The sequence below is a fragment of the Gossypium hirsutum genome, chromosome D06, assembly GCF_007990345.1.
Source record: "Gossypium hirsutum isolate 1008001.06 chromosome D06, Gossypium_hirsutum_v2.1, whole genome shotgun sequence".
Classification (NCBI taxonomy): Eukaryota; Viridiplantae; Streptophyta; class Magnoliopsida; order Malvales; family Malvaceae; genus Gossypium; species Gossypium hirsutum.
In genome coordinates, this window is record NC_053442.1 from 47,484,485 (window position 1) to 47,506,615 (window position 22,131).

The 22,131-nt window shown below is 31.6% G+C and overlaps 3 protein-coding genes across 7 annotated transcripts; 1 reads left to right on the forward strand and 2 right to left on the reverse strand.

Moving 5' to 3' along the window:
- Positions 1 to 2,031: 2,031 nt before the first annotated feature.
- Positions 2,032 to 6,546, reverse strand: LOC107941192 (uncharacterized). Of its 4 annotated transcripts, none has more exons than XM_016874741.2 (8): positions 6,079 to 6,546; positions 5,802 to 6,005; positions 5,152 to 5,643; positions 4,918 to 5,028; positions 4,234 to 4,419; positions 3,009 to 3,239; positions 2,512 to 2,632; positions 2,032 to 2,414 (listed from the first exon to the last, which is right to left on the reverse strand). In XM_016874741.2, the coding sequence occupies exons 1-8, from the start codon at positions 6,481 to 6,483 to the stop codon at positions 2,302 to 2,304; spliced, it is 1,863 nt and encodes a 620-aa protein (XP_016730230.2). In that variant the 5' UTR covers positions 6,484 to 6,546; the 3' UTR covers positions 2,032 to 2,301. The 4 variants fall into 4 exon arrangements, with proteins under 4 accessions (XP_016730230.2, XP_016730229.2, XP_040951825.1 ...); XM_016874740.2 differs by having other exon boundaries at positions 5,152 to 5,646; positions 6,079 to 6,543; XM_041095891.1 differs by lacking the exon at positions 3,009 to 3,239 and having other exon boundaries at positions 6,079 to 6,545.
- A 26-nt stretch (positions 6,547 to 6,572) lies between these two features.
- On the forward strand, positions 6,573 to 8,189 carry LOC107941193 (transcription elongation factor 1 homolog). Its single transcript, XM_016874744.2, has 5 exons — positions 6,573 to 6,765; positions 7,186 to 7,308; positions 7,535 to 7,605; positions 7,730 to 7,751; positions 7,853 to 8,189. The coding sequence occupies exons 2-5, from the start codon at positions 7,196 to 7,198 to the stop codon at positions 7,968 to 7,970; spliced, it is 324 nt and encodes a 107-aa protein (XP_016730233.1). The 5' UTR covers positions 6,573 to 6,765; positions 7,186 to 7,195; the 3' UTR covers positions 7,971 to 8,189.
- Positions 8,190 to 17,772: 9,583 nt separating this feature from the next.
- On the reverse strand, positions 17,773 to 21,848 carry LOC107944327 (transcription factor VOZ1). 2 transcript variants are annotated; one of them, XM_016878153.2, is made up of 5 exons: positions 21,577 to 21,848; positions 20,851 to 21,114; positions 20,486 to 20,635; positions 18,860 to 19,382; positions 17,773 to 18,725 (listed from the first exon to the last, which is right to left on the reverse strand). In XM_016878153.2, the coding sequence occupies exons 2-5, from the start codon at positions 21,076 to 21,078 to the stop codon at positions 18,184 to 18,186; spliced, it is 1,443 nt and encodes a 480-aa protein (XP_016733642.1). In that variant the 5' UTR covers positions 21,079 to 21,114; positions 21,577 to 21,848; the 3' UTR covers positions 17,773 to 18,183. The 2 variants fall into 2 exon arrangements, with proteins under 2 accessions (XP_016733642.1, XP_016733643.1); XM_016878154.2 differs by having other exon boundaries at positions 18,860 to 19,364; positions 21,577 to 21,832.
- Between the last annotated feature and the right edge of the window lie 283 nt (positions 21,849 to 22,131).

Genomic DNA, 22,131 nt, shown 5'->3' on the forward strand with positions numbered 1-22,131 from the left:
ATATCATATTTAACAAGGTTCATTGATGTTAAATATTTATATTTCAACTCGAAATCCTCCTCCAACTTGAAGTTGAGACTTTTCTTCTAGTTCTTGACAAAAGCTAGTTCAATTTGACATCCGATGGAAAACCAATTTTGTAGATTGGGCTAATACAAAAACGATCCCAATTTTGATGTCACAAATTTGACCGTCGTAATAAATAAAATTTTTAATTTTTCTACTCATTTTTGTAAAAAAAGAAAAGGAAACTTGTTTCACATTTTTAATATAAAATTAAAACGAAAACATTATACAAAAAAATAAATACTCATTAACCAACTCAAATGGCACCAAATTTACTTACTTCAACTAATTTACTTTATTAGGTCGATTGAAAGCTCAAATTTTAACTATGAAAACTTGACCATATCATTTTTCATTTTATAAGAAACTCTACCACTAATATGAAACATATTTCAAAATATTGAAAATAATCGAACATGACAAGTCATAAAAATGCTTCTTTTTAAAGCGTTTTTTTTTTAAAAAAAAATTAAGATCATATTCTTATTCTGTCATGAAAAAGATGACTTAAATTTTATCTCAAGATTCTCGAGTTTTCAAATATCTTTATTCTAGGATTCTTGTCTTTTCAAAATTTAATCTAACCGTTAATTTCTTTTTTATTGTTTAAAGTTTAATTAGAGGGTGTAGAAAACATTTGAGTGACGTGGCTGGAGAGAGGGGAAAGTGCACCTCGTAGGCTGTGTTATAGGGTGCGCTTTCACTGCCACATCACTTGTGCTTCCCCCTCTCTTCTGCTACATCACTTGAAAATGCTTTCTACAAGAAACGTTTTTGTCACCAATACCAAAATCAACCTATTTCCTTAAATTTCAAATGAAACAACCAATGTACCTAAATATTTTTTAAAAGTTACATGCCAAAATTTGCCCACAATGTGAGTGAAAAAATTGTAATATATTTATTAAGATTATATGAAAACCAAAATGATTTTCTCTCCCGTCATTTTCTTTACCAATATTCATCATCATCAGGATCGATGAGTTATAACGAACACACTCAATCGTATAGATCAACAATAGTACCCATTGTCAAATGCCTTATTTGCAGTTATTTGCAATCTTGTCAGCATCATTGTTTTTTCAAAATAGTTTTTAGTACAAGGGTTAATACATATAAAAATACCTGAATTTGACAACTTATACATGCTAGATACCTAAACTTTTATTTTTATCTAATTAATACCTAAGCTTGGAAACCATAAGCCCACTTGTATTTTTTTAAGTACCTAACATTATTGGTGTGACACTGACGACTAATAACATGAATACACAGTAATCTCACATTTTGACATGAAAAAATATTAAAATTTATAACGTATTTAAAGTACCTAAAAAAATACCAAGTTAAGTTATGATTTTCATATTTAGATACCAATTAGGCTTATTAAATAAGTAAAAATTACCACGTTTAAGTACCTATATATATTAACCCTAATCACAAGTCCCTTCAATCTACCTTGATGTCTTAGAAACCAATAGCATCCTTTGAAGAAATTAACTGGCGCAAGAAGAATAAAAAATCACCGCCGTTGTCTCAATGCCAAGGGAAAGGGAATGACGGTTATGAGATTTGAAAGAAGAAAGGCTCAACCTCTATCATGTTCCGCTTGGGAAGGGAATTTGTAGGAGATACTATGGCCAACTGCAACCCGCGCTTTTTCTTGTATCAGCTTCAGCTAAATACAGGCCAAACTTTAACTTCGATGTGCCTCAAATTTAAGCTTTTCGCTAAATTCATTTTATTTTCAAAAAATAAATACATAAATACACTAGTCACCGGGAACACAAAGATCGATAGTAATTTTTATGTTCGATGTCAACCACAATAAATGAATTTAGCGAAACAAAATCTGAACCCATTTTACTAGCTTGATTATGTAAATAACCACAAGTTTTGGCTAATATTTTCTATAGAATTTCTGTTCTCATTTAACAGCATAAATCCTAAAGGAAAAAAAAAACCTTAAAAGAATCATAAATCACACTTGTATTGATATGCATATCATTCTCATACATTTGTAAACATGGCTAGAGGCAAGAACATTCTACATATTATAAACGTATATGAATGAGATTGCACCCAATGAAATCTCATTGGAGATGTACCTTTACACGTTTTCCAACTTCAACCAAAATAGTTAATAAGAAAATGAAAGGAAAAGAAAGGACCTGGATTATTGATGCCATCGACTTTATTACAATTAACTCTTTTTAAAATCAAACCAAGCAATGATCATTGGATTGGCCTAGCCAATGCAAAGCAGGAATCTGGGTTAACTGACATCAACAGCTCAAGTACAACAATCTCATTAGGAAGTTGGATTTTGAGACGAGGTTCAATTAAACCTGCTTGCAACATTCATAACATGAAAATATTAGCACAAGCCAACAAGCAACAGGGTTAAATTGGGAGTAGTAATACATGACAAATGTAAGTTCTTACCAGGGGAGAGTTTTTTCCCACCATATAGCTCTTTTGTTAAGGGATTCACAGCCCAGTGATTGACACCCACCCGACTTGTAGGTTGGAACCCAATTATTTTTCCTTCAGTTGATAAAACCACCTAGATGATACCAACCAAAGGGAGACGCAATCAAATTAGAAATATAGGCTGCACTGCCAAGGCAAGCTTGATTCTTTTAAATTTCTGATCATATTTATATTCTAACAAGTACCAAACCATGTGAAAACACTTTAATTGAGATTCAAATCCAGGATTGCAACCAATTTTGCTGTTATAGTTGCCAGCTAAATCAATTTAAATAGACACCAGATTAAGCGTGTCAAGAACCAAAATCAACTTAAGGTTGCTCCCACTTCACTTTTCTCCTTCTTTTCTTTCTGACACCTAGTATATAGCTAGAAAGAAGGCTTAGCTAAAATAATATAGCTAAAAAGCAGACAGAACATAAAAGCAAAATCTAAACCAAGGAGTTTACCTGATAACTAGCAATATCCTGGACAGATGATTTTATATCAGCATCAATTTTTTTCACATCAGCAAAACTAGTTGAATTGTCCTCACTATTAGAATTAGCTTGATGAGGTGCTTTTAGACAGCTTGGTATTTCACCAATCCAGGCACCAATATTGGTTTCTGTTGCTATTTCACCAGGCCAGCCAAAAGCATCCTTAATCTTTTGGATTACCAGTACACAAAATGTCTCCAACTACCAATACTCAATCAAGATCAGTTGATACATTAAAAGCAACTTTTTAAATTAATAAAAAATAATAATAAACCAGAAAAGATAAAAGAGAACAGAACTTCAAAAAGAAACTACGATTGAAGGTTTCAAACATTAGCCTCTATATTGCTAGGGATGTTCACTTGAATGCATTGCGACCATATTATGCACAATCAAGCCACCAGCAAGTTTTAAACTTACTCTTAATCCAAACTTAGTCCATTCTCTTAACTTATTAAACAGGGATGTACCACACAAGTTCAAAGCATATTAATGTACAAGCACTGTCCTAGAATGGTTCAGCTATTCAGGTGCTCCTTGAACAGTATATGGGTCTCTGAAGAAGCTAGCAAGTTCCCTCTTTGCTAGAAGAATCAACAGTAAGAAACGGAAGTATAACATTTTTGAGAGAGTTGGAAATAGTTTTCAAGAACATTGTGTTTGTCAAAGTGCTCTAGGTCATGGATGGGATGTGGATTAAATCTTGAGAAATAAAATTTTTCAGGAAATAAGCATTGCTCCTGGCCATCTGAGCTTGGTTAGGTATTGTTGTCGCAAAAGTGCAAACTAATCAGCAAGCAGAACAAGAAACAGGATGTGCCCTGATGGCTGTCTTAAAACTTTCTCTTTATGGCAGTTACTCTTCCTCCAAGTTTCTCCTCTGATGGTTAAGTTTGTTTAGCTACGAATACTTTTTCTTCTTGTTGCTAATATTTCTTCAACAAGATTCCTCTTCAGTCTACAAATTAAATGGGGCTCTAGAGTTATATATCACATTCCTAAATCACATGAATCTTTTGGCAGCAAAGAAAATACATGCAACCCCACAAGGACTAATAGCATAGAAAATTTCTAGGGAAAACTAGTTTGCCTATTCTAATACTAGCATTAACAGAGCATGGATACAATAATAAATACACAGATATTACTGAAACTGAATTACTACAAAGCTACAAAGAGACCAGTGTATTCCCACCTTTTCAGCGTCTACAGATTGAATTGTTGTAGACTTAATAATTGATGATGGAGACCGAGATTTTCCAAGGTACTTCCCTCCTCTGCCTAGATAGGGAAAACTAAATAGACTGATAGTACTGATGGTAATAAGAAGAATTCCACTTGCAATGATGGAAGATATTACTTTCAAGAAAGAAGAGTTCCTCTGTAAGAAATTGAAACAATTAGACAAAGACTAAGAACTTGATTCAATTCAAATACCAATATTTTTATCAGCAAGATCCTTCAAGTTCATAAAAGGCTAAACAACTTGAAAAGAAAAAGACCACAAAATAAGAGAAGAAAACAAAAAATTTCAAATTAGTCAAATATAGCATAGAGTTCATGAAATTCTAACAATTACTATTGAATATTCTCCAAGAGATAGTTTCAAACATCCTTGATATGTCTATCCAGTACTGGGTTTAACACTTCTCCAAGCATTATCAATAATCTTACACATACTTCCACAATAAAAAGCATTAAAACTTGTTTAATATTTGCTTAACTGATTTATTAAATTACAAATTATTTACAGTCACCTCCTATCTTAAAATTTCTAAACATCTAATATGCGAAGGTCAGCCAATGGGCAAACAAAAGTATGATAAAACCAAACAACAATAGAGCTTCAAATTTTAACAATCAATATGCATTTTGATACCTTTGCTTTGGTCAAGCTGTTGTAACTGGCAACCATGCCACTGTGTAGTTGTTTCTTGGGCAGTGTGTAATCATCTTCATAGTACATATCTAATATATCAGCTAATCCAACCTACAAATTTTTATAAGCTAGCATCAAAAGAGAAGGATAGTATCTGCGAAATAATGCACACTAATAAGCTAAATACAATATATAAAGAAAAAGATGAAACACCAAAGGGAAAGAATAAAGTACCATTTGGGAGTGTGTCAGAAGAACTTGCCACCTACTCCCGTTAGATTCTCTCCATCCTTCAAACTTTACATTCTTAAGTGTATTTGCATCTATTTCCAGCCGATAGGCAGGTATATACTCACTTGTCCAAGCACTAAACTCATGACCACCATTCTTTTCCAGCTTAGACTGCAAAGGATGAGTCCACCAATAGTTTTTCTGCCTCAGATCCGTAGCATTGAAACTCTCTTTACTGGAATTAAAACTTTCAAGAAGATTCCTGGCGTTTTCAACAATCTCATCTTCAAACACTTTATGTAAAAAAACAGATGAATCTTTTGATACAATCCCTTTTGATTTCCGAAACCACCGAAAGAAGTTTGAGGGAGTTTTTCCCAATAAATTTTCCAGGAAATGTTTTTCAGTGCTTTGTAAAGCTGAGATGCAAACTACTTCACCGAGCACAGAGATAACCCTTTCTTCTGATGACCGGAGAGTGAACGAGGCTGGAACCTGCTGATAGTAAATGCATAACAAGAGAACCGAACCTATCAGTATCAAGTGGAACCTGCAGAAAAAACATTAATTATGGCATTACACGGAAAAATCCGACATACAGATAACAAACTTGAACAGAATCCACAAAAATGAAATACCAGCGGTTATCTAACCTCTCTTGGATTTTCAAGATCTTCCATATCTCTTTCAGTTCCAGGTCGAAACAAAATCAGTTCGAAACTCCAAATCTTTTGCATAACCACTTGCCTAAATGTCATAGCCAGTATGTTTTTTGATGATGTTCCGGAAAAAATATCTTCAGAAAATGACTTTTTCAGCTTTTGAGCTTTTTCTTTAACTTTCCTAGCCGGCAAAAACTGTTCCCAAAAAAATTAGATAAATATTTAACGGCTAATTTCCTATTTTGATAAAGAACGGGAATGAACGAACCAATCGTGTAGAAACGGTGGCGCTTTTAGCGGTTGGACCTGGGAAAACAGTTTCAATAACCATAGCGGGGATACCGGAGTCGACGTGCTCGGTGGCGGCTCGGCCTCCATCAGCAGCAGCAGCCGTCAAAGCCTGATCGAAGCTAACGGCCCCAACGAGTGTGAGGCGAGCGAGGTCGTTTTCGTAGGTTCGAACACAAGGAAGCGTGGTTCCATCGGAGTCCGCTATGAATTTTAGGGCTTCCTGTTCGGTGGATGGAGCCGGCTTAGGAGAAGAACGGGAGAGGATAAGGAAGGGAATCTTGGGGTTGCGGAAGGGTAGCTTGGGGAAAGAAGTGAACTTTTGGGGGGAATGAGAGGGGAATTGGATGGAAAATGGACGGGAAAGTGAATGAGTGAAAGCCATTGGTGATGAAAGCAGAGGGTTTTAGGGATTTTAGAAGGGTTTTTACCTTTCTTTTTCCTTTAATTTTTAGTTTTGAACGTTGAGGGTAGGTGCAGGTTAGCTAGATGGACACGTGGGTCTGGGCAACTGTTTTCAAGAAAACGGTGTCGTTTCAACTGCCTTGCATTTAACTCTATAAATTAGAAAATCTAAATCCCTCTTTCATTCTTCTACTATCTCTGCTTCGAAACGCATCGAAAAGTTAGGGTTTTCGCTCCTTACGATTATCGAGATCGTCCTCTTGTAAGTTCAATTATTCTACTTGATTCTTTATCGATGAGTTTCGAGTTATATTCGTTATCATTTGTTTTCTAAATAAAAATTTATTCTTTTTCTTTTTGCTTAGATTAATCTGGTGGATGTTTTGTCGGCCGGATTGATTAGCCTTTGAAATTTGCCTAATTCTTTTTTTTCCAATGTTGCGTAACCTTAAGAAGAACAGAAAATCGAAGAACGAATTTAAATGCTTTTTGAGAAATTTGAGGGGAAAAAATATTTTGTTTTACCGCTTAAACTAATTATTTTTTCCCGAAGGAAGAATGTCTAAAATAATTAGTTGGGGTTTGAATTGAAGAATCTGGTATTCTTTGAGAACTTTTTTAAAAAGACTTTGTAATTTCAGAATTTGTATGCTTATTTTACTTGTAATTTGACATGTTGAAGGAATTGAAGTATGGGAAAGAGGAAATCAAGAGCAAAGCCTGCTCCTAAGAAGCGAATGGATAAGCTTGACACTGTGTTCAGCTGCCCCTTTTGTAACCATGGAACCAGTGTTGAGTGCCGACTGTAAGTACAAACTTCTTATGCTTGTTTTATGAGAAATTGTGCCCATATTGTGACCTAATAACTGAGATAATTTTGGGAAGATGCTTCTATTTCAACTTTCAATGGGTAAACATTGTTATCCATTTTTGTCTTTGATGAAAGATAAAAGGAAAAAGTTGTATTATGTGAAAATGGCGTTTGTATCATAAGAATTTATGTGAAAATATATTTTGCTTTTCTGTTCCAGTGATATGAAGAACTTGATTGGCGAAGCCTCTTGCAGAATATGCCAGGAAAGCTTTAGCACTGTTATAACAGGTACTTATGATACCAATACCTTGTGGCTGGTAAAGAACTTCAAATATTTTGCAAGTTGTGATGAAAGCTAAGTTGGCTGGCTTTTTATTGACTCATCCATGTTTCTTTGTTTATGTATTTGCAGCTTTGACTGAACCAATAGACATGTAAGTGCATATCAATGTGATTTTTAGTGTTTACTCCGTCGCCTATCAGTGTGGAGTTTAGTCTTTACCTCACTCTCTTGCATATATCCGTGACTTCTCAGATACAGTGAATGGATTGATGAATGTGAACGTGTTAACAACCTTGAAGAAGAGGATGATGGGGATCAGGATGAAGGTTATGTACCTAGAAAACGGGTTTCAACATCTGAATGGGACTAGCAGTAGCGATGGATGTTATAGTACTTACCAAGGCTGTAATTATGTTAGTTTTCTGTGGGGAGTAGTTGGTGTGCATGTATGCATATCTTCCAGCATCTTATGGTATGAATAGCCTAAATGATCCATTGTATGCTAAGCAAGAACTTCGTCAAAGGGCTATCAGATACTCGTTTCGTGTTGTTATGTTGATTTAATGCAACTACGTGATCCTATTATGAATGATGCTGCACATGGTTTTACTCAAAGCTATCCGGTGTTATCATCCAAGAGCTGAAAGATTAACAGCATGTTTGGTTGGCTGTAATAGCCGACCGGTTCCATGTCTATCCTAAGTTCTACATCTATCCTAAGTTCTACAGGACGACGTTAGTTTGGTTTACTGAATGATATTCAGCAGAATAACTCATTACGGGACTACTATTCCTCAAAGTTCCTGAGTAGTCATTTTTTACTTCGAATAGCTATTCTAAGCAACTTAAAATAGATATTATTATTTTATTTCCATTTTAACCCAATCAAAAATCAAAAGGGAAAAGAAAAAAATGGTAAGAACAAAAATTATTCAACACATTTCCAAGAGAGAAACTTGCAGTAAATTGAAGAGAATTTTTGATTTAGTTCACAGTTATTGTGGATGGGTATTCGATTGGTGGTGATGGGCATGATGGTTGACAGCAAAAATAGTAATGAAAGTTAAAAATAATTTATGTAGATCTGAATTTTTATGTAGATCTGGATTTTTGTGATGAATTTTAGGAAAACAAAACTAAGATGGAAAAGAAAAAGAGGAGAATCAGATAATTATTTTGGATTGGTCACAACTAAAGTGGCGGTGGAGACAGCAATGATCGTTGTTGGAATCTGAAATTTAATAAAAGGTTTTCTCCAAATAATAAACATTTGAGGGGAGAATAAACTAAAGAAAGAAAAAGTAAAAAAAAAACTTATATATTAATTAAAATTTACTATATTTATTAAGTATTTTACTATATTATTGAAGTAATATGAATATACATATTACATATTACATATTGAATAATAATTATATTAAAATATGATTAAATTATTTTTTTTATTTTTATTAAATTATATTTAATAATAATTTTATTAAAAATTTAATAAAAATAATCATTTATTTAAAATAGTTTTTGTTAAGGGTATTCTGGTAATTTTAACTTTTTTTATGCTATTATAAATCTATTTCATTCAATCAAATATAAGAATACAATTATAGTTTTATTCTATTTCATTCAACTAAATAATTGAATTAGTAATTATAGCTTTATTCCATCATAATTCTATTTCATTATAACTTTATTCCATTTAAGTAAATCAAAAGTAGTGTAAAAGGATTTTCACAATAATAAGTAACGTTGACATTAATATTATTTTCATGAATACCGTGTCGTTCTTGCCAAATTTGAAATAATTTATAAGTTTCCTAACATAGATGAAGTGATAATGACTTTAGATAGTGCAGATTTAGATATTTATTAAAGTAAATTGAATTTTTTAGATTTGGATATTTTAATTATTATCTGTAGTTGATGTAGATATTGATATTAACTAGATAATGAATATTAATTAGGGTACTTAGTATCTTAATTCATTTTATTTTTGTCGAATGAATTTAGATGATGAATATTCAATATGAATTCAGATTATGGATAGTTAATTTCATTTTATATGTTAAATAATTTAACTAATTTTGATTTCTACAACTATTTTTAAATTTAATTTAAATAGTAAAGGAATTTAGATTTAAAACAAATATTTGGATTTGAATTTAAAAATTTATTTAATTGGTTGAAATGTGGATGTGGTTTTCAAATTGATTTAAAAGTTTATTTAAATTATTATTATTTATTTGTATCTAGGTATTAATTTATTCATAATAAAGAAAATGTCTATTTCACGATTTGGCTCTTAAATTATACCTTTTTTCTTATTTTGGTACTCAATTTTTTTTTGCCAAAAAGTGGTACTTAAAGTACACTCACTTCTCAAATTAGTACCTAAAGTATACCTCTGTTATACTTTTAGTCCAATTTTTGATAGAGTTAAAAAAAATAATCTTATTTGTGTTTAGGGTATTAACTTATTCATAATAAAAAAAAGGCTTTATTCACAATTTGGCCTCTAAAATATACCCTTTTCTTCTTTTTGGTATCTAAACTTTTTTTGTCCAAATTGGTACCTAAAGCACACACATACCTTATTTTTTTTAGTCCATTTTTTATAGACGTTAAAAAAAAATTTTATAGCCTATCACAAAGTACCACGTGGTGTTTTTTTATGGTAAAAGCCAAATATTTTCTTTAATTAAATGTGTTTACACATTAAAACATATAAAAATAGAAATAAATATATAAAAGTTCACAAATATATATAATATCTAGAAAACATATAAATTGTAAAAAATTATAAAAATAAAATTTACAAAAAGAATAAAATAATGGAAAAGAAAATAATATTATTATTACAAAAACCGTAAAAAATTATAAAAATAATTAAAAATATTTTTTTTATAAAATTCTAAAATATATAATCCTAAAAAGGTATTTAAATTTCAAGATTACTTGAAATTTAATTACTTTTATTTCAAAATTTTTATAAAAATTTTCAATTTTTATATATTATTTTGAATTTTTAAAATTTAAAATTATATATTTAAGAATTTTATAAAAAAATTCAACTTTTTTTAATTTATATATATTATATATGATTTGTTTAAAATTTTAATCAATATAATATTAAAAAAGGACACATGACGTGTTCTAATAGCGTCGCATGGTCAGTCATTGCCCGATTAACGATCGGCCAACTCCAGTTAAAGGTTGGTCAACGTCAAGTTTTTTTAATATTTAAATATTTAATATTATAATTTTTTATTTTTTAAATCTAAATTTAATGTTTTTATTTTAAATAAGCCTGGTTGCCATGTGGCATTTTTTTCATTAGTCAAAATATGCCATGTGGTGCTTTTCAGCCACCTAACAGATTTTATTTAACGTTCGTTACAAAATGAACCAAAAATAGAGGAAATTAATATTTTAGGTACCAAATTGGGACAAAAAAAGTACCAAAATGAAAAAAAATTGAGTGTCCTTCAGAGGCTAAATCGTGAGTTAAGCCTAAAAAAAACACATTTGTTGGATGTTCTCTTATTTAAAGTAAGTAAATGTTTATATTTTTTGTTAAAATATTTTAAAATTGTTAAGAATATTTTATTAAGTGGATGTCCATCAAGATCCAGATAAGTTTTGATATAGTTTAAATTATTATAGTCATTAGGAGTAGATCTCTACTTCATTTATACTTCTTATGCCTATAAATAGAGACTTCAGAGAAGCTCTGTAAATATTTTGATTGATCAATAAAATACGCTCTCTCTTTGCTTTCTCATTCTCTTTGTCCTTTACTTTCTGTCCTTTTATTTTAGAACACGTTATCAACACCATTCTCTTTTAATTGTTTTTCTCTGTAAGTCATAAAAATATCTCAAAATTTGCTATTGTCGATTATCTCCTAGAGCTGCTGCTATTTCAATTGAGGTCTGCACACTATGAGTAATTATTAGAGCCTTTAACCACTTAGGTACGCATAAATCTCTATACTTTTTTATGTCCTTTCATGGAAATATATATATAATCCTTACGTAGTATGTTTTTCTCCTTTGTTGATTGATTTTTGGTAAAATTATTTTATGAAAAATATTATTACTTTAAGGTTTCTTTTAAATTAAAATTATTTTATTAAATTATAATATGCATAATATTTAGATGTTTAAAGATTTGATTATTAAATTCTTGTCATTAAATATTCTTATAATTTGATTAAAATTATGGTGGAAAGTGTTATTAACTTACCATAATTGATTAAAAGGAATTTTGATAGGATCTACTAAGTCTTATTAACTTGCTAATGTTTAATGATTGTATTATATCTTTTAAATTGAATGTATAAATATTTGATTAGAAGCTTCATAAGATTTTATAACATATATGTGATATTAAAATTTGATACATTGTGTATCAAATAACTTTCAATCATCGTACACGAAAATTTTGGTTTTGTTTATTAAATGATTTATTTTACTCTTAGATTATAAATGTTATTACGAAGACAAAGTTGTTTTACTACTTGTAATAGTACTCATGATAATAGCCAGGGTGATAATAATGATGTTAAAGAATCTCAGGTGTATTTTACTATGATTTATTTATTATATCATGTTTATTATAATTGGAGACTAATCATGACAACATGAATAGATATATTTTAATTTGAAATCCACGCATGTTTTGTGATGGTGATTATGAAATAAAAAATCAATGGAGGTGTTTAGAAGTCTGTCCTACTAGATTTGTTACATTCCCTAAAGTGAATGCAAATATAAAGAAAATAAAAGATATAATCATAGACCACTAAAAGTGGGAACATAGTAATAAATAAGAGAACAATGAGAGTTCTCAAGATAACTCTTCAAAGAGTAAAGATAACTTATGTTATCAATGTAATATGAAAGATTATTGGCCACATATGTGGCGCATGCCCAAATATTTTGTTTTTGTTAATATTATTTGAAGAAAGATATGAGAATGTAGTAATGAATTTTATCATTACAGATAGAAAATATTTATCTTATTCAGTACTGAAACAAACAAATATTATTCCAATATTTGATAGTACAAAATTAGTTGAAAGCTCCAAAAGAGCTAATATATTAATATCTTGTGATGGTTAATTCATTGGTTTTAAAAGATATTTGTTATGGATCTCATGTTGAGATTGTAAATGAGAAAAAAATTATATTTCATATGAATAAAAAGAGGATTGGATTATTGATTTATATTTATTACTCTTGTTATAAATTTAATTGATCGTGACTATCTTTGTAATATTCTTTTGTCATCATCCCTATTAAGGAGTTGAAAACTAAATATTTGACTGTGAAAGATCTACTTATGGGCAATTGTTAAACTAAGCCTTATTGGATAATATGTTTTGATATAACAAATTAATGTTTTTGAATAAAAGTAAAGTTGAGTAATTTGATAAAATCAAGTTGAAATGATTTCAATTGAGTCAAACATTTTCAAATATGTTTTAACTATATTCAAACAAGTTAGAATTGCTCTAGGACAAAAAGTATCGATACTTTTTTTATCTAAGTATCGATATTTTACAAGATATCGATACCCCTCTGATAATCGATACCAAATTAACATTCTGTTTCTTTCAAACCCTAGTAGGTATCGATTCGGTATTGATACTTTTCTTAAGGTATCGATATATTTCCTAAGGTATCGATATTCCTGCTACAACAGTTATTGAAATATGCATTAATTACAAAAAAATATCGATACCCTTTTAGTAGGTATCGGTACTCGTTGCTGTAGGTGCAGTTAATGACCTGATATTTCATCCCCAACAACTATATTTACTTCCACAACAACCACGACGGTTGGAAATCAATTAGAGGGTATAAATACCATCTTCCAAAAGTCTAGCAACAAGAAGAGCAATGTGCAAAACTTAAAGATGAATCAAAACAACCTAGAGCTTAATTCTTTCATACATTTTTTTGTAGACACTTGTGAGTTTTCATTGTATTCATGTAGCTCAAGTGTTCTTTTTTGTATTTATGCTTAGTTAGCAAACATCCTGATCTTTGAGGATTGTTTTCTTTGTTTGCTTATTTGTATCTCTTTTGAGAGAGGGTTTATTCTTAAGGTTTGGGTAGAAACCTTAAGGGAGTTGTATCTTAAGATTTTGGGGTATAAGTGTTAAGAGATATTGTAAGGTTAAACCTTGTCCTCAAAGGTTGCTAAATTAGTGATTTTGGGAAAATCCTTAGTTGTGAAAAGCTAAGGTAGTGGAGTAGGCAATTAGGGCTGAACCACTATAAATCATTGTGTTCTTTGTTGCATAATTTTTGTTACTTCCATCACAACTTCTCAAAGGCTGATTTATCCTCCCTATCATTGATCTCGAGTTGATCCTTTCGAGCTAATAATTGGGATCAGAGTTAGCCTTTAAAGACGGTATAACAACCAAGAGAAGATCTTCGAAGAAGCTTAAATGACCATCGACTCATTCTACAAAATAACATCCACTTTCGAGCCAAATTCCACCATATTGGGAGAAGGGCATTCCACCATGAGGCCTCCTCTATTTAATGTTTCCAACTATTCATATTGGAGAACAAGAATGAAACTATTCATCCAAGCCAATAACTATGAAGTTTGGAGGATAATTACAAATGGACCATTCATTCCAATGAAGAGGGTCGAAGGTGTTATTGTCCCAAAGGAATAGAGTAATGAGATAACAATGATATCAAGAAGATACAATTAAATACAAAAACTATGCACACTTTATTTTGTGCTCTTGGTGTGAATGAGTAGAATAGAGTCTCATTGTGCAACAATACTAAAGAAATATGAGACAAGCTTGAAGTCACCCATGAAGGGACAAGTAGAGTTAAGGAGTCCAAGATAAGTCTTCTCGCCCTTGACTATGAGTTGTTTAAAGAAAAATCGAAAGAAGGAATCAAGGAGATGTCTGATCACTTCAGCCACATCATCAATGGTCTCAAAGCCCTTGGGAAGATCTATCCCAAGAAAGAGATGGTGAAGAAGATGTTCAATAGTCTCCCAACGTCTTGAAAAGCTAAAGTGAAGGCAATAGAAGAATCAAAAGATCTCAAATCACTCTTCTTCGATGAGCTTATCGATTCTTTGCTTACACATGATATGAGACTTAACAAAGGGAGTGAAAAAGAAAGAATTATGAAGAAGAATGTTGGTAAAGCTCTAAAATCCACCACTAATAACGATAATGAATCAAGTGAAGAGGTGGATAAATATAAAGAGATGAAGATGTTTGCTAGAAGATTCAAAATATTCATGAGGTTCAACAAAGGAAGAGAATTTCAAAAAAAAAAAGGACTTAAGCTTAAATCTACCTAGAAGAAATATCCTATTATTTGCTGCTATGAGTGCAAGAAACCAAGACACATCAAGTATGATTGTCCTCAACTTAAAAAGAAGGGGTCTAGCAAACAAAAGGCCTATGTTGCTGCTTGGAGTGGTGAAGATTCATCCGATGATGAAGTAGCCAACTTATGCCTTATGGCCATCAATGATCCTAAGGTAACTTCTAACTCATCTACTTTAAATGATTATTCTTTTGATGAGTTACAAGATGCCTAAACTCTCTCTATATAAAGAGAGCATTGAGTCATTATTTACACACACTTGAATTCGAGAGAAAGTTGTAGAGAGAAAATTCTCTAAAGAGAATATTCAAGAAAATTTCTAAAGATATTTTTTTGATTTAAAACTAGACCTAAAAGTTTAGAGAAATTACAAAATTACCCCATTGGTAATTTTTGTGAAAAATTTTCTGATTCGAAGCGAGTCCACACTCGGCAGACATGAGCTTGAGGATAACGGAGAAAACTACTTGGTCGAAGGCTCATCTTAGGTGAATAAAAAAGATACAATTTTGATCAAGTGTTTATTACTTTAGATATCAAAACCAACATCTTGTATTGGAATTTTTTTTAAAACTCTAGTTTTTCCCTAAATTTATTTTCTGTTGCGTTTTTCAAACCCGTTTTTTCCAACAATAATAACTTGCAATGAGTTAAGGGAGAGTATTTTTAACCAAAAGTTTAACAAGGATAACTCATTACAAGTTAACTGTCAAATGTATTTACAAACTTGATGAGAATAACAAAGTGTTATATACCATCTAATATTTTAATTGGAATCAAAGTCCTAGTAGGACAATCAGTTAGAATAAATAATAGATTCATTGGTTCCAAAGATGAAAATTCTTTTAAATGGTCATATAGTAGAGGCAGGAGTTCCAGAAGAGACCCAAGACATAACTAATAAGTAAAAATCTAGAAGAGATTTAGGTACCTGAATATGAAAATTAAAATAATAAGAGATCTCGATAAGTTATGTCAATTCGAAAAAATGTGAAACTGAATAATAAAAGTGGCAACAATGATTTTGAATGCAATATTATTATTGAAATAATGAAATAAAAGGAGGATCTTGAATAAATTTATTGAGAAATATAGATATAAAATAAATCATCAAAATAGAAAGATGTAACTCAAGTACAATTAAATTCGTGGAGTTTGTAGACCAGTAATCCAAATATCTAAAGGTATAAATGAAGTAGTTTTGTAAAAGCAAAATAAAAATATGAAGTTTTTCTCCAAGTTCTAGAATTGATTATGAAAAAAAATAATATTCTTTTGTGGTGGAAGTAATAACCCTTAGATATATTATTTTGACAACTCATAAAAGATTTAACTTGTATCTAATGGTTGTTGTTACAACCTTTTTATGAACCACTATATAGTAAAGTTTATATTAAAATCATTGAAGGATTTAGGATGCTAGAAGCATATTAAAATTATCAGGAAATTGTTCATTTATATGAATTAAAATAATTTGAACATATGTGGTAAATTTGACTTAGTGAATAGTAGTTGAAGGAGGATTATAAAATGATCCAAAATACATATTTGTGTTTTTATAGAAGAATCATGATTAAAGTTTATTATGATTATTGTTAAAACTCTTGAAGAGACCAAAATATATTTCCCTCAAAATTTTCCTCACTCATGACTTTCAAAAGAATGGTGATGTAAATGCTTAACAAATACATTCAAATAGTCATTTGAAAAACTAGTATTCAAGATTGAATACGTAGAATATGAGAAAGTATGTGATGATTTCATGAGGGGGAGTCAATAGCGCTATACTCTTTTTCCTAGTAAGGTTTTGTCCTATTGAGTTTTCCTAGCAAGGTTTTTAATAAGGCAGCATAATATGCATATTATAGATATGTGTACTCTTTTTCTTTCACTAGGATTTTTTTCCCACAAGGTTTTATATTAGTAAGTTTTTAACGAGACACATTATCTACCAATGGACATCCAAGGGGAGTGTTATGAATATATTATTAAGTGGATGTCCATCAAGATCAAGATAAGTTTTGATGTACTTTAAATTTTTATAGTCATTAGAAGTAGATCTCTACTTCATTGATACTTCTTATGCCTATAAATAGAAACATTGGAGAAATTTTGTAAATATTCTGATTGATCAATAAAATATGCTCTCTTTTTACTTTCTCATTCTCTTTGTTCTCTACTTTCTATCATTTTATTTTATAACAAAAATATATTTTTCATGAGCACATTTTTAAATGGGTTAGTATTTGGTATACTAACAATGTACTTTTTTTATTTATTTCTCAAGCATCCTTAAAAAAAATTGTTGTGTTTCCTTTTTTTTTAGTAATTTTTTTAACATTTTACTATACCTCCTATAGGACACTTATCTACCCTCTAACCCTACTTGTAGAGTCTAAAAACTTCACTGTCATTGTACCGAAAATTATTCCTTTGTAAATTATACATTTTCATAATATTGAGTGAATATACAAATTGTTTTTCAAATGTATTCATGTAACAAATTCAATTAGAACATAAAAGATTATACATTATGGGTTGATTCAAATATTTTCTAATAATAAAGATTATTGAAAAATATTATTATTAAATATTTAATTCAAATATTTGTTAATAATAATTTTATAAAGTAACATTCGTTTATTAGAAAAATGATGATTGTACTAAATTAATTATATTAATTTTTAATATATACCAAATGTTATAAAGTAATTTTTTTAGTAATAACGTCCCTATTAATCACATTAAAAAAACTTACATTTAATTGAAATTATAACATGAGAAAGCATCAAACACTCATTGAATCAAAATATATTTTATTGTAACTCAGTTACGGAAAAAAAAAATTCTTTCATGAGAAACTGAAAGATTTAGCATACAATATCAAAGGTCTAGAAAAGAAAATTAGCTTCCATTGGTTACTATGACTCAATGGGTATAGTAATGCACTGATGTAAAAACAGTTATTTCTGCTGCTAGTAACCTTCTTCCAAAGGTTTGATCGTCTAATATGGCATGTGAGAGATGATCTACGGACTGCTTGTTTTGAAGTGCAAATTAACTGTACAAATTTATGGTCACCAAAAATAAGTGCTTGATTTGGTTTTCTGATAATCAACCAGAAAAAGAGACTACTAAAAATGCATAATCTCCACCGCTTCTATGACTGTAAATGCTTCAGCAGACGTATACAAATCCGCATTCCTTATATTATGTTAGATAATAGCTGCCCACATAGTCATACTGCACACTCGGGCCGTACTCGAACTTCTCACTCGTTGGTACCACTGCATTTGGAGTGGAAAAAAAATTCCCAACACCAATCTTAGCATTAACCTTTGTCCTTCCTTTGACACAGCAGTTATTTTCAGAATGGAACCCGTCGGGGAGCTTTCCCATATGTTTATGCGGATAGGAAACTGTATCCTTCACTGGTTTTCCCTTCGCACTTTTCTTTCCATCAACAAGCTTCAATTCCAACCGATACAAGGCACAAGCATCACATTTATTGATCTCGTATTCGTAAAGATGCCACTCAAAATGGTTTAGTGGCTGTGGATCCATGTAGTATGATCTCTTCAGTCCTCCGAATTCATTCATGACTTGCTTTCTCGACTCGTGCCAGCCACGCCCATTGTAATCCGGCAAAGACCTCTGCTTTCTGTTCCCACTTTCAAATGCTCTTCGAGGCTTATCGAAAAAGAGCCACTCCCTAATTGATTCACCATCAAGAACCAAAAGGTCAAAGAGCTCTGCAATCACAGCAGAAAATTAATTAATTTAACCAAAGTCATAAAGAACATAGTGTATGCTTAGAGAATATATTCTCTTGCCACTAATAAAAGTTGTTGATAGAACCGAGTAAAGAATTGCTGATAAGACATACCAGGAGCATTCCATGGAGACTTTGCAGTAGCAGCTCCCTGACATTCTGGTATACCCACATCTTTCCCTTGTGTCTTAGCACTGAGAGCAGCAAAGAGCAGACCATCCTTGAGACCAATGCCACCAGGTCGCAGAACTGGGCCCATTCCAGGGGGCCCTTCATTCATTGCTAAAGCGGCATGAAAGCTACTACAGTAGTCCAGACACCCACCCAACCCTTGAGCAGGTCTTGGACAATCCCAAAGTGCACACTTTGGACCTAAGAATGCGGATGGCGATGGGCATATACTTGGCAGATAGCTATAAGTACGAGGCATGGCATCATCCTCCCTACAGAACTCTGTACCGTTATAACCAGTGTAGAAATGCTCAAAATCCTGATCCAAATCAAACTGATGGTACTCCAATTGAGTAGCCCCTTCCAAGCTGTTAATTGACATGGTACACACTTGTGAAGGTGACTCTTTGCATTGATCAACTAATGGAAAGCCACACTCATGTTGCCCCTGATTCACAGCATAACGCTGTAAAAACATATTGATTATAAATCTTGCAAGTGAATGCCTTTCTCAACATGATAACATGTCAAAGAAAAATGGGAACTCATACATTAAATATAATTAATAAAAAAACAAAGGAGATAAACTTCTGATCTAGAAAAGATTACATTTTAATGCAGAAGTACAAACAAGACAAAGTAGATTAAAGCCCCAGTAAGCTCAAATCAAGATCTAGTTTTTAAAGTACGAATAAAGCTTAACATGAGGAAAGTATACAAATAAAATTAGGGAAAATTTTCATCGACTTCTCAAGCTTGCCAACCCTACCTTAAAATGCAGCCCTGAAGCACATTCTAGGTCACTCCACTCAGGCCCTGTAGGCAGAAGCTTGGTCCCCCTTATCTGCACATATGATAATTCCAAACTGCACACCCCCACTTTATGTGACTAACAAGCCAGCTCAGTCTTATCATTTAATCCCCATAAAGTAAGACGGCAGTAAAGCAATCCACTTGATAGGCATCTATAAAGTAACCAACTATACTATCAACATCTAAATTGGCTCAATTAGATCAGTGGCAATTCTAAAGGAAAAATAATTTACCTCAATTACATTGATATAAATTAAAAACTAAATGTTAACAAGAAGATTACAGGGTAGAAATGTTCATTAGAAGAGATTATTGGTGCTGTGTGAAGATAACTTAGAATGAAATCCACTCGCTATACCTGTGTTCCTATTCATCGAGTGTGCAATCAATGAAACATACTTAATGCTCTAATAAAATATCATGTTTCCTGCTGGTTAAAAATATTAGTACAAATCTCCGGTGAGGAAAATCTCAAATATACAAACGGAATTCGAATAGAAAATGAAGAAATAGGACAAGGCTCCAAGCCGTGTATCAATCCACTATCTTTAAAGTTATATTCATCCCCATATATTCGGTGTGCAAAAGAGTTTCAAGCAAATTAGATACAATGAAACTAATGACTATTTGCGTTTTGCACTAACGAGAATAGTCTACTAAGCACTGATCAATTTATAACAAGAAACTCAATTTCTACAAAGATTTTCTGCAGGCTTTGATCATTAGGCAAAGAATCCAATGAAAAAGAGAAATCACCTCTTGGGAGGCAGCAGTATCTCCTACTTGCAGGCTTTGATTATTAGGCTCAGGCTTTGGCACAGCTAATATGCTAGTTGCATCATCTTCCTCCTCGCAAAGCTGCAACAGGCGACAAATGTCCGATGAAAATGAACCAAGACTCCCACCCTGTAAATCATCAGAGGATCATCAATTCAGGACCACACATTTCGGACAGTATTTTCACCCCTTGAGATCATAACTAAAAAGAATTGATCTTAGTTACCTTTTCTAAGAGCCAAACCAAATCCTTCTAACAATATACAAACCACAATTCACACAAACTCACACTGACATAAATTTATACATGTAATTCAAATTAAACCAATGAATGCAGTCCTAACTTGTTGCAATGAAGAAGCTGGAGAAGGTTCATTGAGCTCAGCTTTCCATTCACGGAGCATCTGATGGAGTTGCTCCTCAAGGACTGCAACATCAACGCCACGGCTCTCCTTCCTCGCAAACTGCAGATCCAAGAACATCCCCTGCAGATCATCCACCCGGTTCTTTGCCTTGTCCTTGAAGAGCTTGTGGGATGCTGACTTGCAGTTGTTTTTTGAACCTTTCCCCATTAGAATAAACAACCCTTAACAGCTCCCACCAAAACCCTGCAATAAAAAAAGCAATAAAAGACAATTTAAGATCCAATCCAGACTGAAATCGAATCCAACAATCACTAGTCTTATTTCATAAATTTTATAACTAGATATCAGTTTCCAGTAATCATAAGGCTAACAAAAAAAAAAAAAAAGTTAGATTCCTCCCTTTGGAATCAAATAAGCTGTGATTGCCACAGATAACTCCCATTAAAAGGAAACCAAACTATAAAATATTATTAAAGTCATGGTTAATAAATTTACATCAAACGATATAAACTAAAGTCCCATAAGCATGGAAAGTTAGAAAATGATTATATAAAAAAACACCCCATAAAATCTGAGCCATATGTAAAAAGAAAAGCAACCCAGTTTCTAAAATACACAGAAACTGAGATTAAAATAAGACAGCATGGGATCAAAGACAAATTGTAGAATAAAATTAGCTGGAAAGAGTTATCTTAGAAAGCTAACCGTGAAGGGATCAAATGCTCAGGGGCTTCTCAACTTTGTATGGAGACAAAAGTAGATTGAGAGAAATGAAGAAAAAGAAGTGCTGGGAAATTGCAATAAAGAGAGAACAATAAATATTCGATGAAACAAAACAGTTCACTATTCATTCAGCCTAAGAAAACTACTAAAACAAAAAGATGCTCCTTGCCTCCATGCTTTTCTTTTTCTTATCTTATTCGGTTTTTTCTAAAAATTTATTTCCAAATCCTCAACAGTAAGGTTCTTTTTAATTCATTTTTATTTTTATTTTGGTAGAATTAATTCATTTTAATCAAATGGGGATTGAATCGAAGGCATTTGTCTACAATTTTTTTTTTAAGAAAAAGATCATTGCATACGTACGCCGTAACGCGGGAAAAGTTAATTAGCAGTGGATTAGAACATGATTGGCTTTCTATTAAATGAAGAAAATTACCATCATGGATATTTGTGAAAGATTGATCTATCTCTTCAAATTAGCAGTTGAAATAAAGAAATAAATACCCATCGTTACTTATAATTTGGTTATTTACCTAT

What these genes read in the sequence shown, in the direction of transcription:
- LOC107941192 (XM_016874740.2), bottom strand. Translation starts at nt 6,483, where the DNA reads ATGGCTTTCACTCATTCACTTTCCCGTCCATTTTCCATCCAATTCCCC. An exon ending in ATCTTGAAAATCCAAGAGAG is followed by an intron (nt 5,647 to 5,801) that starts GTTAGATAACCG and finishes ATTTACTATCAG; the next exon opens with CAGGTTCCAGCCTCGTTCAC. An exon ending in TTCTGACACACTCCCAAATG is followed by an intron (nt 5,029 to 5,151) that starts GTACTTTATTCT and finishes AAAAATTTGTAG; the next exon opens with GTTGGATTAGCTGATATATT.
- LOC107941193 (XM_016874744.2), top strand. Translation starts at nt 7,196, where the DNA reads ATGGGAAAGAGGAAATCAAGAGCAAAGCCTGCTCCTAAGAAGCGAATG. An exon ending in ACCAGTGTTGAGTGCCGACT is followed by an intron (nt 7,309 to 7,534) that starts GTAAGTACAAAC and finishes TTTCTGTTCCAG; the next exon opens with TGATATGAAGAACTTGATTG. An exon ending in TTGACTGAACCAATAGACAT is followed by an intron (nt 7,752 to 7,852) that starts GTAAGTGCATAT and finishes GTGACTTCTCAG; the next exon opens with ATACAGTGAATGGATTGATG.
- LOC107944327 (XM_016878153.2), bottom strand. Translation starts at nt 21,078, where the DNA reads ATGGGGAAAGGTTCAAAAAACAACTGCAAGTCAGCATCCCACAAGCTC. An exon ending in ATACTGCTGCCTCCCAAGAG is followed by an intron (nt 19,383 to 20,485) that starts GTGATTTCTCTT and finishes ATGTTTTTACAG; the next exon opens with CGTTATGCTGTGAATCAGGG. An exon ending in GTCTCCATGGAATGCTCCTG is followed by an intron (nt 18,726 to 18,859) that starts GTATGTCTTATC and finishes CTGTGATTGCAG; the next exon opens with AGCTCTTTGACCTTTTGGTT.